At 43.2% G+C, this 13,609-nt stretch overlaps 1 protein-coding gene across 22 annotated transcripts in view; it reads left to right on the forward strand.

Moving 5' to 3' along the window:
* ADGRL3 (adhesion G protein-coupled receptor L3) overlaps nt 1-13,609 on the forward strand; it is a 548,667-nt gene that overhangs the window by 187,767 nt on the left and 347,291 nt on the right. For all 22 annotated transcript variants that reach the window (XM_081176098.1, XM_081176093.1, XM_081176095.1 and 19 more), the window contains exon 3: nt 7,168-7,389. In XM_081176098.1, the coding sequence (XP_081032224.1) occupies nt 7,332-7,389 (58 nt within the window). In that variant the 5' untranslated portion in view covers nt 7,168-7,331. The remainder of the gene's footprint in view (nt 1-7,167; nt 7,390-13,609) is intronic.

Consider the following 13,609-nt stretch of genomic DNA (forward strand, 5'->3'; position numbering starts at 1 on the left):
GAACCAGAGCAGTGCATGGAAACGCCGTTTACCTTCCCGCCGTAGTGGTACCTATTTATCTACTTGCACTTTGACGTGCTTTCGAACTGCTAGGTGGGCAGGAGCAGGGACCGAGCAACGGGAGCTCACCCCGTCGCGGGGATTCGAACCGCCAACCTTCTGATCAGCAAGTCCTAGGCTCTGTGGTTTAACCCACAGCGCCACCCGCGTCCCTTAGCAATATATTCAACACAAAAACAGCTACAATTTGTCGTTGACAAAGGACAGCTGGACATATAAAGGGCCCCATTACCTTCAGTAGCTTAGGGCCTCATCAGACCTAAATCCGGCCCTGGTTGCAGGTTCGATCCCCATACGTGACAGCTGCGTATTCCTGCATTGCACAGGGGTTAGACTAGATGATTCTTGGGTCCCTTCCAAGTCTCCAATTCTGTGGTTTTATGTGGCACCTGCAGTGGTGGCTGACCCTGCCAACTGAAGTGATCTCACAGGTCAACTTGTCCCAGGTTGTTACAGGCTTTATAGTAACAACTAGAACTTGGCCCTTTAATAAATCAGCAGCCAGGGCAGATCCCTGAGCAACGGTATTTCTTGCAACTCCCTGCCAACCTTATTTCTGATAATTTGTTTCACTTCATCTTAATTTGAGTTTTCCACCATATAATCCATCCTCGTATAAATGGTGGGACTTCAGCGTTTCTTTTTAAAGTGCCAATATTGGTGGTATTCCACATGCATTCTTAATAGAGATGGGTAAGCACTTTGCCGCTTGTCCTGCAAAGCTGTCTTGAACTTCAACCAGCACTTTGCATGAAAACCCCCAAGAGAAGGGAGCTGAGTGCTGGAAGCTGAATTATATATATTTATATAAAAAAAAATTTAAAAAATACACACACACATCTGCAACTCAGCATAATAACACTTCGTGCGGCTGATGAAGTGTACTGTAGTCTGCAAAAGTTTATGCCGTAATAAATGTGTTAGTCTTTAAAGTGCCACAATTTACAAGATTCTTCTTTGCATTTGCTCTGACATTTTCCCTCCCCTCTTTTAAAGTTCTCCTTTTCATTCCTGTTGATAAGCTACCTTTATTTTCCTCGACTTCCTTGATCCAGCTTTTTACAAAGAATCTTCTTATCTCCACAAGAAGCCATGGAAGCATGCTACATTTTTTGACAACACGGTTTCAAATATTTTTCCCCTATACTCCTTTATGTCATTCTGTTTTCTTCTCTTTATTTGACTATTATAACTTGAGTTGTATGCCTGTTTTTTTTACTGACTACCTTCAGGTTATTTCCCTGTCTGTTTAAAAGTGAATATTTTATGTGCTTAGCTGCTTGTGGATTTCTCCCTCTTTTTCAATGTTTATACGCTATTCCCCATTTGCTTTCCATGAATTTATTGTATCAAGTACTTTAAATGTGGAGCAGATCAATCCCAGCAAAGAAGAGCCATGTGGGTGAGAGGCACATTATTAGAATCAGTATTGTTGAGTTGGAAGGAACCACGAAGGTCATCCAGTCCAACCCCTGCAATGCGGGAATCTTTTGCCCAGCGTGGGGCTTGAACCCACAACCCTGAGATTAAGAGGTGCTCTACTAACTGAGCTATCCCAGCTCTATTATCATTTTACTTAGTTGCTAGGTTTTGCGCTTCCATGATGGACATAAACCAGGCCTAAACTGAAGGCCCACAATGCAAGACCTGTGTTGCTTCACATTCCCTCCCTTATAAAAGGTAAAGGGACCCCTGACCATTAGGTCTCCAGCACGGAGAACTGGGCACAAGCTAACAAAATGAATTTCAATAGGGACAAATGTCAGGCTCTACACTTAGGCAGGAAGAACCAGATGCACAAATATAGGCTGGAGGACACCCGGCTTGCCAGGACTACATGTGAAAAGGATCTAGGGGTCTTAGTAGACCACAAGCTTAACATGAGTCAAGAATGGATGCACCAGCAAAAAAAGCTGGTGCTATTCTAGGCTGCATCAACAGAAGTCCAGTGTCCCGATCAAGAGAAGTAATAGGTAAAGGGACCCCTGACCATTAGGTCCAGTCGCGAACGACTCTGGGGTTGCGGCGCTTATCTCGCTTTATTGGCCAAGGGAGCCGGCGTACAGCTTCCGGGTCATGTGGCCAGCGTGACTAAGCTGCTTCTGGCGAAGCAGAGCAGCGCATGGAAACGCCGTTTACCTTCCCGCCGGAGTGGTACCTATTTATCTACTTGCACTGTGTGCTTTTGAACTACTAGGTTGGCAGGAGCTGAGACAGAGTAACGGGAGCTCACCCCGTTGCGGGGATTCGACTCCCTTATAGTCGCTCCCTTTTAACCACTTGTCTTTTGTCTCTATCTGCTTTAAGTTTCGGTGAGTTATAACCACTTTTAACTATTTGCTTTTATCCCTCTCTTCTTTAAGTCTTACATGCTTTATTTTATCTCATGTTTGTATCTCATGCTGGTCTGACCGTAATAAGGTTTGTAATATTATTTACTGAATTATTATTTATTAAATTTATATAACTACCCTTCAACTGAGGTTCACAGAGCGCTTCACAACATAAAAACACGAAAGTGCAATACCATCATTAGTATCCACCATGAAAGTCCCAACCTGTGGAAAATTCAACAGATACTAACTGGTATCAATAGATGCTAACAATGGTATGCACTTTCGTGTTTCTTTACATTGCAAAGCGCTCTGTGATCCTCTGTTGAAGGGTAGTTTGAGGCCCCCAAACAGGTGTTAATGGAAAAATCCGAGGGCTCCCTTGGACAAAAACAAAGACACCAACCAGGATAACTTGGAGCAAAACAGCAGCCTGTAGGCTTGGCCTTTATTGAACTGTTGCAACAGGGTGCTCCGCTCACTTGCAGGAGAGAGGAGGGACACAGAATAAATGGTGTGCAAGGTCTTATAAAGACTTTTGAAATTCCCATCCTGTAGATCAAGCCCACCCCCAGAAACATCATGCATACATCACAGAAAGGAGGGGTTGAGGGAGGAGTTGTGGTGGTAACCTGAGTGTCCTGTCACCTGGCTGGTTCCCCCTTTCCCCCTCCCCATGAGTACTTTCCAGGTGACAGAGGGGAGTTTGCAGTTTCCTGCCCCCCAGAGGGAAGAGCTGATTATTGTCCTTTGTTCCAGTCCATGCTGAATCCACTCCCATATGCAAGTTCTTTGTGATCTTGATTGTCTTCTGTCTAGGACCATCAGGGTTGGCATAGCAACTGGGCAGGGCTCCTGTGGATGTGCTGGGATGGTGAAGGGATTATGGGTGCCCTGTATCAAACCTTCCCCATTTTGTAGTCCTTCCTTCATGGAGTAAAATAAAAGTGGAACAGTGCAAATCCGATGTATGGTTGATTTTCTATGAATTTATAACAGAAGTGTAGCGTATGTAGTGTGTGAGTGTGTGTGAAGTTTGTACAAACTGAATGATTGGGGGGGGTGTTTCCTGCTACACAGGGCATTTCTTTTATGCAAAGCAGATGAGTCCGCTTTCTCTGCTAAGACTCCCAGCTGTCTTGGCGCACTAACCCCCTTCAGATATCATTAGCGTTCTCACCCACCCAGTGGATGTATCTAGGAATTCAGCATGGAAGCTGGTGTCATCCTGCCCTACATGCGTTCCTTCATGTGTCTATAATGTTACTGTGTGCTGAGGAATGTGAATGCACTGGGTAGAGCAGGCATCCCCAACCTTTGGCCCTCCAGATGTTTTGGACTACAATTCCCATCATCCCTGACCACTGGTCCTGTTAGCTAGGGATCATGGGAGTTGTAGGCCAAAACATCTGGAGGGCCAAAGGTTAGAGTCTGCCCCTGTGATCCCTCTGTACCAGGCAAGCCCTGAACTCCTGAAGGGAGCTGGCGTGTCTCTTCACAGCGTGCGTTTTAGCCGTCATGTAATTCAGTGGCTGAAAGCGTAGAATTATTTAGGATAAACTTACCTTTCTGGGGGGAAATAATAAAGCATGGTTGTTGCCAAATTTAAAGGAAATGCACTTAGCTTTAATTGTAGCATGCCATGGATCATTAGCAAGTTTAAATCGGGGGAACGGCTTTTTGCGTGTGCATGTGCCTTCCACACCGGGCTTTATTTTGAGGAGCCGAGCATTTAATATGCTAAACCGTCTTTTACTTGTTTTATTTATATTATGACATTTAATTCTGTGGAGCTATTACAGATGCTTTCTGAGCCTATATTATTCATCAGCGGTGGGTGAAGGAGCCTTTCTGTTAGTTCCCTACCTCCACCACAGAAATTCTCTGTTCCTGCTTCTTTTTAGATCAACCTACAGCCTGGAGGGGATGGGACACAGCTTGACACTTCATAGTGGGTTTTGAAGTAACACAGTACCAATTTTCAGGAGAAACTTTATTGTTCATTATAAAACTCTTGTTCCAAGTATACATTGTCTCCCCACACCCCAGTTTTAACAAAAATACATTTCCTAAGGATTCAGTGTTCCATTTAGATAAGACATTCCAGCTTTCCCCAGATGTTGCCAGAAAATTTTAATTGGGGGAGGCTTAAAGAGTGTTGTTCTTTGTGAACTCCTGTACTTTTGAAGTGGCTCAGACTCCACTCAACAAAGCTTGTTTGCTTGCTGGCAAAGATCCTTCTCCCAGTTCATGGCTGTGTCTGTATGCAGAACAAGAGATCCCTCCACATCTCCACATCTACCGAAAATCCCTTTATTAATTCATTGACCACCTCCTAGGTTGTGGGGGTTTTTTTAAGCCTATGGGCACATATAAAACATTTTTGTACCTGAAAAGAAATTCTCATTCAGCAGTGGCAAATATGCTTCTGTTTGCCTCTGGCCTATTAGAAGTAAAATTATATTAAATGGTTTCTGAGGTGTGAAAAGGTTAACTCAAGGAGAGTCTGCAAGAAAACCACCGTAGTGTAAAACATTAATCTGTTTTACACTTAAACTTCGTGTCACCCTGCAGCCAAAAATAGCAATGATCATTAAACCAAATTTGCTCCTAAACATTAACAGAAATTTATTACAACTTACAGTTCTGAAAGACAATTAAACTTGCTTTTCATGTGGAGAACATTCCCGCTGAAATTGCTTCCCAGCAGGATATTTATTTATTTATCAGTTAGCCTATTATCATGGGGGGGGAATATTTTTCACATATGAACATATATTTTTTTATACAATCAATTACGGACACACCTTGATATTCTTTCAAGTTGCTCCTTTAACCCGCTTTGTTGCAAGCACAGAATATTTGTAAAAGCTGCAAAGTTTGTATTTTCTTTAAAAAAAAAACCCCTAAGTCCCATTTGCACATTTGGTACAAAGACAAGATGCAGATACAGCAACAAGGGCGGGTTTGAACTATTCAGCTAACCTCTAACCACAGTGTGGGCATTAACATCAGGGCTGAAGGAGTTTAGCCCTTTCCCCTCTGCCTCATCCCCACTTAGGCTGAAGTACACACCATACATTTAAAGCACACCTCTCCCCAAATAATCATGGAAACTGCAGTTTACACCACAGAGCTACAAATCCCCACAACTCTAACAAACTACAGTTCTGGGATCAAATCAGAAACCAGGACGGCTTCTGTAAACCCGGACTGCCCCTGGAAAATAAGGACATTTGGAGGGTCTGCTGTTGATATAGCAAGATTCGGATGGGACACTGTTGGGAATCTGTGTATGTGCAGCTACTCACACAGAGTCAATTAAGGTTTGGCAGACAGCCAGAAGGCAATCTGAAGGAGTAAGTCTGCCTGGTGATAACAGAGGCATGGAGACAGCTCCCTGACTGGTCAAACTCTCTCAAGGGAGGGATAATTAATGGCTCACTAACTGGAATGTGTTAGTTCAGTGTTCAGAGCTTCAGAGTTCTGTGTCAGTGTAGGAGTTGTGAGTCGTGTCAGAGAGAGCAGTGGCGTAGCGTGGGTTGTCAGCACCCAGGGCAAGGCAAGTAATTTGCGCCCCCTAACCCATGGATTTGCGCCCCCTAACCCGTGGATTTGCGCCCCCTAACCCTAACCCCCAGATGTTGCGCCCGGTGCGGCCAGCCCCCCTGCACCCCCCACGCTACGCCACTGAGAGAGAGCTAGCAGAAGATCCGTGTTCTGTTCCTGTAAATAGTCCACTGTATATAATAAACACCTAACTACAAGTTCCTGGTTCCTGCTTCGTCTATCCTGTCTGCAGCCAAGTCGCCAATTGCTTCCGTGGATTCTGCGTTTACTCTGCTAGGTCTGGCTAAGGTCCTGCAACTAGTCAGAAAGTTGTGAAACACCAAATAGGTTTTGCCAATAGACACTACCTTACTCGCTGCAATCTGGTGCATAAGCCTTCAGGAGTGAATGGTGCTGGAGGGGACGGGGAATAGGTTTTATGGCCATAATATCCCTGTGGGTTAGTTGAAAAGCAGTTCAGCTCAGTTGTCAGTAGCTCTTGTTGTTGTTGTTAGCATCTACAGTCAGTCTGGGCAAATTTGTCAGACGAAACTTTCTAAAATCGATAAGTTTGGAAGGCATATCACAACTCTCTCCAGCTTCTTAAGGGCATCTTTGAATGCAGAGCCACAAACAAGTATTTTAGACGTAGCCGCAGTTATATCCTTTCCGTTTGATTCCATTTCTTCAAGCCCACTGACAGCCAGGCCAGGACAGCAGTCCTTGAGGATTTACTCACTGCAAACCACTTGGGTTTGTTAGGCTATCCTACCCCCACCCCCTTTTGATTCCAGCCACATCGTAAACTTACTGCAACCATATAATGCAAAATGAGCAAGTCCCTGGACAGGGAAGGGGGGCAGCGGAGAAGACAGCAGAAGTCCTTTGTTAGGGGCTCCAGAGACCCCTCAGGAAATTAACTTTTGTCTCAGTCTGTGCTTGCTCCTTCACATGAAAGCTGATAAATAAAATAAATCTGTGCCGCAGCCGCTGTCTCCCTCAACATCAGGTTGTCATCTGCAATATCACAGTTTTAAAAAATATATAATTTACCTACTCTGAGGATTGCAAGACAAATGATTACGCACATTCGAAAAGCGCTATGTAAATGATAAGACTTTTATTTTTTTTACTTGGTGCAACTGTTTGCCAAATGCACGGTGATTGTGGTGCTTAGAAACACCCAGTCTCTTAACTGTTTCCCCCTTTTTCTTTTTCTTTCTAGGTCTTGAATTTTGGACACTGGGTGAGGGTGTTGGTTTAGAGGGTAGCCACCCTGTTCGGATTAAAGCGAATTATCACCTGGAGGATTACCAACAGAGAGAAATATTGATTCATTCTTTTGGAAACTTTCGCTGCTGAATTACCCTCAAGTTTTGGTCCACAGTCATGTGGCCGCCACAGCTGCTGTTCCTCACAATGCTCTTGGCATCCACAGTCATCCACGGTGAGTACATGAAGGGCTTATTCAGTCCTCCCCCACCCTCTCCGCCCTGCCTGTGGAAGTTGAACTCTGCTGCGGAACGGTGAAATTTCAGAAGTGTTGAGTTCCTGTTGATTTGCGGCTTCTTTAAAGATAGATAGATGGATAGATAGATAGATGATAGATAGATAGATGATAGAGATAGATGATAGATAGATAGATAGATAGATAGATAGATAGATAGATGATAGATAGATAGATGATAGATGATAGATATAGATAGATAGATAGATAGATAGATAGATAGATAGATAGATAGATAGATAGATAGAGATAGATGATAGATAGATAGATAGATAGATAGATAGATAGATAGATAGATAGATAGATGATAGATAGATATTGCATTGGTTATGCTGCTTCGGTTCAGAAATGTAGAATGTTTGATTCAGGCAGACTCTTTCTTTTAGAAAGCCAGCACTCCACACTGTGACAAATGCAGGGTTCAATTAAGTCCACTTGTCAGTGGCAATTTCCCGCCCATTGTCTGGTGACAATGGCAGTTCAGAAAGAGTTTGGGGAGAGCAGAGGAGACGTTTGTCTCCATTCCTTGTGGCCTTTTGCAAGCAATGGCAGTGGAGGTGGGGAGGTGCTGCAGGCACCTTTCTGCAAAAGCCCAGAGGCTGGAGGCAGGGGATCTCCTCAACATCCCAGGCTCAGCGCTATGCCAGCATCTGCATGATGGGACACATACATATATTTAACCAAAGATCTAGAATTGCCACTACCTCTGTCAGTACCTAGCAATGTTCCCACCTGGCATCATCTTGCTGAGACTAATGATTTGGTTGAGAAGCAAGACTGGGAAGAAGACCCTGGCGGCCAGAGAAAGTGTTTCCCTCTTTCCCTCTTCAGTAGTCAAATTTCCAGAGGGCCCTTACCATAAATAGTGGGAGAAAATACTTGAATGGTTTGGGGACTAAGAGCCCTTTTATCTGTCAACATAAAGCACCGATGGACATTAAATATTGGTTTTCTCTTGAGCAGAGGGTGTGAGGTTTGAGGTTCTCCTTCCTGCATGGCTAATAACTATTATCTCTGCTAGAAAGTGATTAAGGCGAGTGAGTCCCTTTTGGTTCTGCTAAACCTCTCAGCAGCAGTCTGTACTATTGACATCCTTCAATATAACCTAGCCGGGATAGGACTTGGTGTCTTCGCTTTGTCCTGGTTCCATCACTTCCCTGCGGGAGGAGTTCTAGCCAGTGGTACTGGAGAACTCTCTTTGGCTTGCTGGGTTCCCAAATATTTTGTTTCTCAAGTCACGCAGTAGCTACATGAAACCGCTGGGACCTGTTGTCCAGGAATGCTCCTCAGCTCTCTTTCTCCTTTGTGTTACGTTCTGGTGTGGTGGTTGTGATACTAAATGAGTCCTTGAGGTCAGTAATGGACTGTGTGAGGGAAAACAAATGAAAGCATTATCTAGACAAGGCAGATGTGCTCCTGGACACTAGTAAGGTTGATCTAGGAATAGGAGTTCAGACTGATTTGGAAAGGGGATAGCAGTCCCCTTGAATACTCTGGTTTGCAGGCTGTGTCCATTCAGCTTTTTATCTGGATTCTCAGGTTGCAGTTGTGGGCATTCCTGGAGAAATCAAATCTGGCTCTGGTGACTCCACATGCCATACTTAACACCAGAGCTGGATTATTACAATGCACTTTCCTCCCTAATCGTCGCCACAACTTTGTGTGAGGACGGCTTTGAAATGTGTCTGGAAATATTGGCCCAGAATGTGGCCGATATACTGTTGGCTTTAGCTGGGAATCACATGACTTCCTTTTTAAGACAACTTCACTGGCTTTGGGTACATATCTGGGCAAATGCTGTTTGTCCTGTTCTTCTAAAGCCCTAAACTGTCTTAGGAACCAGGATACTTGAAGGACTTTCTTCTTCTACATGAACCTGCCCAATTAGTAAGATCTCTTTATGCCCCCACCAGCATATGAGTTGTGCCCAGAGAGGACATAAAGAATTGTCTCCTCCATGGCCACTCTCCTCTCATGCCTGTTTCACCCTCTCTGTTTTACTTCTGTTGGCATGTGAAAACGTCTCATTTCTGGCAGACATTTTTTCTGCTGAGTTGCTGGTGGGATTTAATTCCCCCTGTTCATTTCTTTGTTTGTTCGCTCATTTGTTTTTAAAATTATCAGCTGTCTTTTCTCCTTTAGATCAGTTTATATAGTTCTTATTGATTGGGTTTAAATATTTTGACTGTGCTGTGAGCCACCTTGGATATTTGTTAAAGGAAATACAGGATACAATTCCGGTCGGTGCCAGCGCTTAATGGCGGTCCTACCTCCGAGCTCCGGAGAAGGACTGCTTCGCAAGTTCGGGTCTTACCCGCTACGGCGAGCGGGGGACCCCTAAAATCCCAGGCGCTGAAGCCTGAGAACAAGGAGACTCGGTGGGCACCTTCGCGCCCCCCGGTACCGTGAAAGAGCCTTTTTAAAGGCTACGGATCGACATCGGGAGAGAGCGCGGTGCTGAGAGTCGCTACCCAGCCTGCGAAGTGAAGCCGCGTCGCCATAAGCGGAGAGCGCCGATTCCTTCCTGAAAAGAAAATCTGGACTGAATTCCCGTGAGTAAGAGCTGGAAAACAATCGGGACCCTTTAAATTTCAGAAATTGGGCTAAAAACGGGGAGATTTAAAGGAAGTCTGCCTCCCCCCGACTGCATGAAAGTGAAAGCAACGGAACTCTAAACTTGCATCCGTTTAGACCTGCTCTTTGATCATATAAACCGGACATTTAGACCCTTGATCTCCCCTCTAGCAAGCAGGGCAGAGGGGAGGTGAATTCGACTAATAACTGCATGATTTATTTGGAGGAAAAAACCTCTGCTATCTCATCTATTTGAAAGCTTGAAACGGTCTGCCTTTTTAGTACACTGAGCTGACTTTTCCCTGTGAAGTGACACCTTGATACAAAGTTTCCACAGTGCCTGACTTTTGTACATTATAAGAAGAAACAGTATAAACAGTATACTGGGTAACTGTGGCAATTGGAAGTTATAAGACTTTAGCAATATTGACTTTGACTGGGTTAATCTCCTTTCTTTCTACATCTTGGACTGTCTCCTTTGTTCTTGTATTTGGAAACTTCCTTCTATGGCCATTTTGATTTGCTCCCTCTAGAGGATAAAGTAAAGTCCGGCACGGCCTAAGACAGTGGAATTTTCCAAGGGAGAATAAATCCCGTGGGAATTGACCTTGACATGAGTGGACCACAAGAAGAGATAGCTACAAGAGCTAAGACCAAGCAACAACAACAACAACAACAGTTGCAGCTGCAACAAGCAAAGAAAAGAGGCTCAATCTCAGGCGCAACAGCCGGATTAGCTGGAACAACAGGACAAGACAAAGGAGCAGCCGTTTCTATGGAAGCTGTGACAGAAGCTCTGCTTAAGATAAACCAGACTCTGGAGTCTCTGACAAAACAGACTTCAGAGAACACACAAAAATTAACAGAAATATCAACAAGATTAAACCAGAATACAGAATCTATAAACAAACTGGTCGAGGAAAACGCCACCACGCGTCAAATTGCCGAAGAGGCCAAAGCCACTGCTGGAGAGACGCAGGAGAAATTAGAGCCACTTGCCAAGAAGGTCTATGAGCATGATGCAACTTTGGCCTTGTGGGAGTTACAGAGGAAAGAGAGAAACTTAAAATTAAGACTGATTCCGGAGAATGAAAGAGACAACCTTGTGGAATATTTGACACGGGAGTTTGCGGATTGCTGGGACCTTGAGGAAGACGAATTCAAAATTACAACTGCCTTTAGACTGGGTAAAAAGCAAGATAGAAAGACACCGAGAGATTGTCTGATCACACTCAGATCTAAGGAGGAAAGAGATAAAATTTTAGGACTACACTTTGAAAAGGCCTTGCAAATTGGAAATTCAGCTGTACAGATCTTTAAAGACATACCAAAATACATTTTGGATTTAAGAAACTTCTACAAGGATTTGGTTCTTTTGTTAAAGAAAAATTCTATCCGCTTCAGGTGGGAGTTCCCACAAGGACTGTCATTCGACTACAAGGCAAAGAAAGTGAAAATAAAGACAATTCAAGATAAAGACAAATTTTTGGCAAGATACCAGGAGGACCTACAGAAGGGGACTGTGGACGTACTTGCAGAACAGAGGAGAGCACTGGATATCCTGAATCTCTCGTTTGGACAAAAACCACCACCATCAGAAGAAGAGCAACAACTTGGAGCTGTTGGAGGAGCCTTAAGAAAATAACAAGATGGCTTTGCAATTCCTTAGTTGGAATTGTAATGGACTGAATGGGCCTTTGAAGAGAAGACAAGTATTTCATATTTTGAACAGAGAACAACTGGACTTGATATGTTTACAAGAAACTCACATAACCAGAGCCCACAGGAGATTACTCACAAATAAAAGGCTAGGACAAGAATTTATTTCATCAGACAAAGTTAAGAAGAGAGGAGTGGTAATATATGTGAAGGAGAAATGGACTCCAAAAATGATATTCAAAGATGAACAAGGGAGATATCTGGCTGTGGAGATACAAGTACAAGGAGAAAAATTTTTAGTTGTTGGAATTTATGCACCAAATGAAGGCAAATCTGACTTCTTTAAGAGACTTCATGAAACTTTGACGGACTATCTGGATTACAATATGATAATCATGGGAGACATGAATGGCGTGGTCTCCACTAATATGGACAAGGCACAAAGACTAACAGTCACTAAAGAAGGGAGACTCCCTAAGACTTTTTTCGAAATGACAGAAAACATGGACTTGATAGACATTTGGAGAACAAGGAACCCTCTGGAGAGAGAGGGAACCTTTTTCTCCCAAGCAATGATGACCTGGACCAGAATTGACCAAATCTGGGTTACTAGTGGACTGGCTCCAAAGATTAAGAAAGTGGAAATCTGCCCAAAAACTTGCTCCGACCATAACGCCGTGAAGATGGAGATGAAACTCACAATAACTGGTCAATTTAGATGGAGAATGAATGACACCCTCTTTCGAGATAAGGAGATTCTCACGAAGGCCCAAAAGACCCTAAAAGACTATTTTGAAATAAATTTGAGGACCGACGTGGATAAAAGAGTGATCTGGGACGCAAGTAAAGCGGTTATGAGAGGATTTTTGATTCAACAAAATTCAATAAAGAAGAAAAAACAAAATGAGAAAAAAGAGAAGATCTTGGAAATGATAAAGGAAGGAGAGAGGAAATTAAGAACAAAACCAAAGTCTCAGGACATTTTAAGAGAGATCAAGTTATATCAAACTCAATATATGGAATTGATGAACCAAGAGATTGAATGGAAGATAAAGCAAATGAAGCAAAAGACTTTTGAATCAGCAAATAAATGTGGTAAACTTTTGGCATGGCAATTGAAGAAAAGGCAGAAACTAAATACAGTTACAAGCCTAGAGGTGGATGGAAAGAACATATCTAAACCCAATGAAATTAGAAATTGCTTTTTAAGTTATTTCAAAAAACTCTACACCCAAGGCCCGCAAAATGAAGAAGATATAGACAAATTCCTTGGAAGATATGGATTACAAAACATCTCTCAGCAAAGTAGGATGGACTTGAACCAGAGAATCTCAGAACAAGAGATAGAGGCTGCCATTCAGAATATGCAACTGGGCAAATCTCCAGGACCAGATGGACTGACTTCTAGATACTACAAATCGCTGAAGGAATGGCTGATTCAACCACTAAGAGAAGTTTGTAATGAGATTCTTGAGGGAAAAAGGGCACCTGAATCGTGGAAAGAGGCATATATTTCACTCATACCAAAGTCAGAGACTGAAAAGACCCAACTCAAGAACTACCGCCCAATATCACTCCTTAATGTGGATTACAAAATTTTTGCAGACATTTTGGCAAAAAGATTTAAAAGAGTTTTGATGGAGAAGATTCATAAAGACCAAGCAGGCTTTCTCCCTAAAAGACACCTAGCAGACAATGTAAGGAATGTAATAGACATCTTGGAAAAGCTGGAGGTGAATATAAACACTAAAGCAGTATTGATCTTTGTGGATGCGGAGAAAGCCTTTGATAACATCTCTTGGAGTTTTATGAGGAAGAATCTTCATGGGATGGGGGTAGGCCAGGGTTTTGAGAATGGTATGGCTGCAATATATTCTGAACAAAAAGCTAAACTGATTGTAAATAATGTTGTGACTGAGGAACTTAA

Source organism: Podarcis bocagei, assembly GCF_964188305.1.
Source record: "Podarcis bocagei genome assembly, chromosome: 17".
Classification (NCBI taxonomy): Eukaryota; Metazoa; Chordata; class Lepidosauria; order Squamata; family Lacertidae; genus Podarcis; species Podarcis bocagei.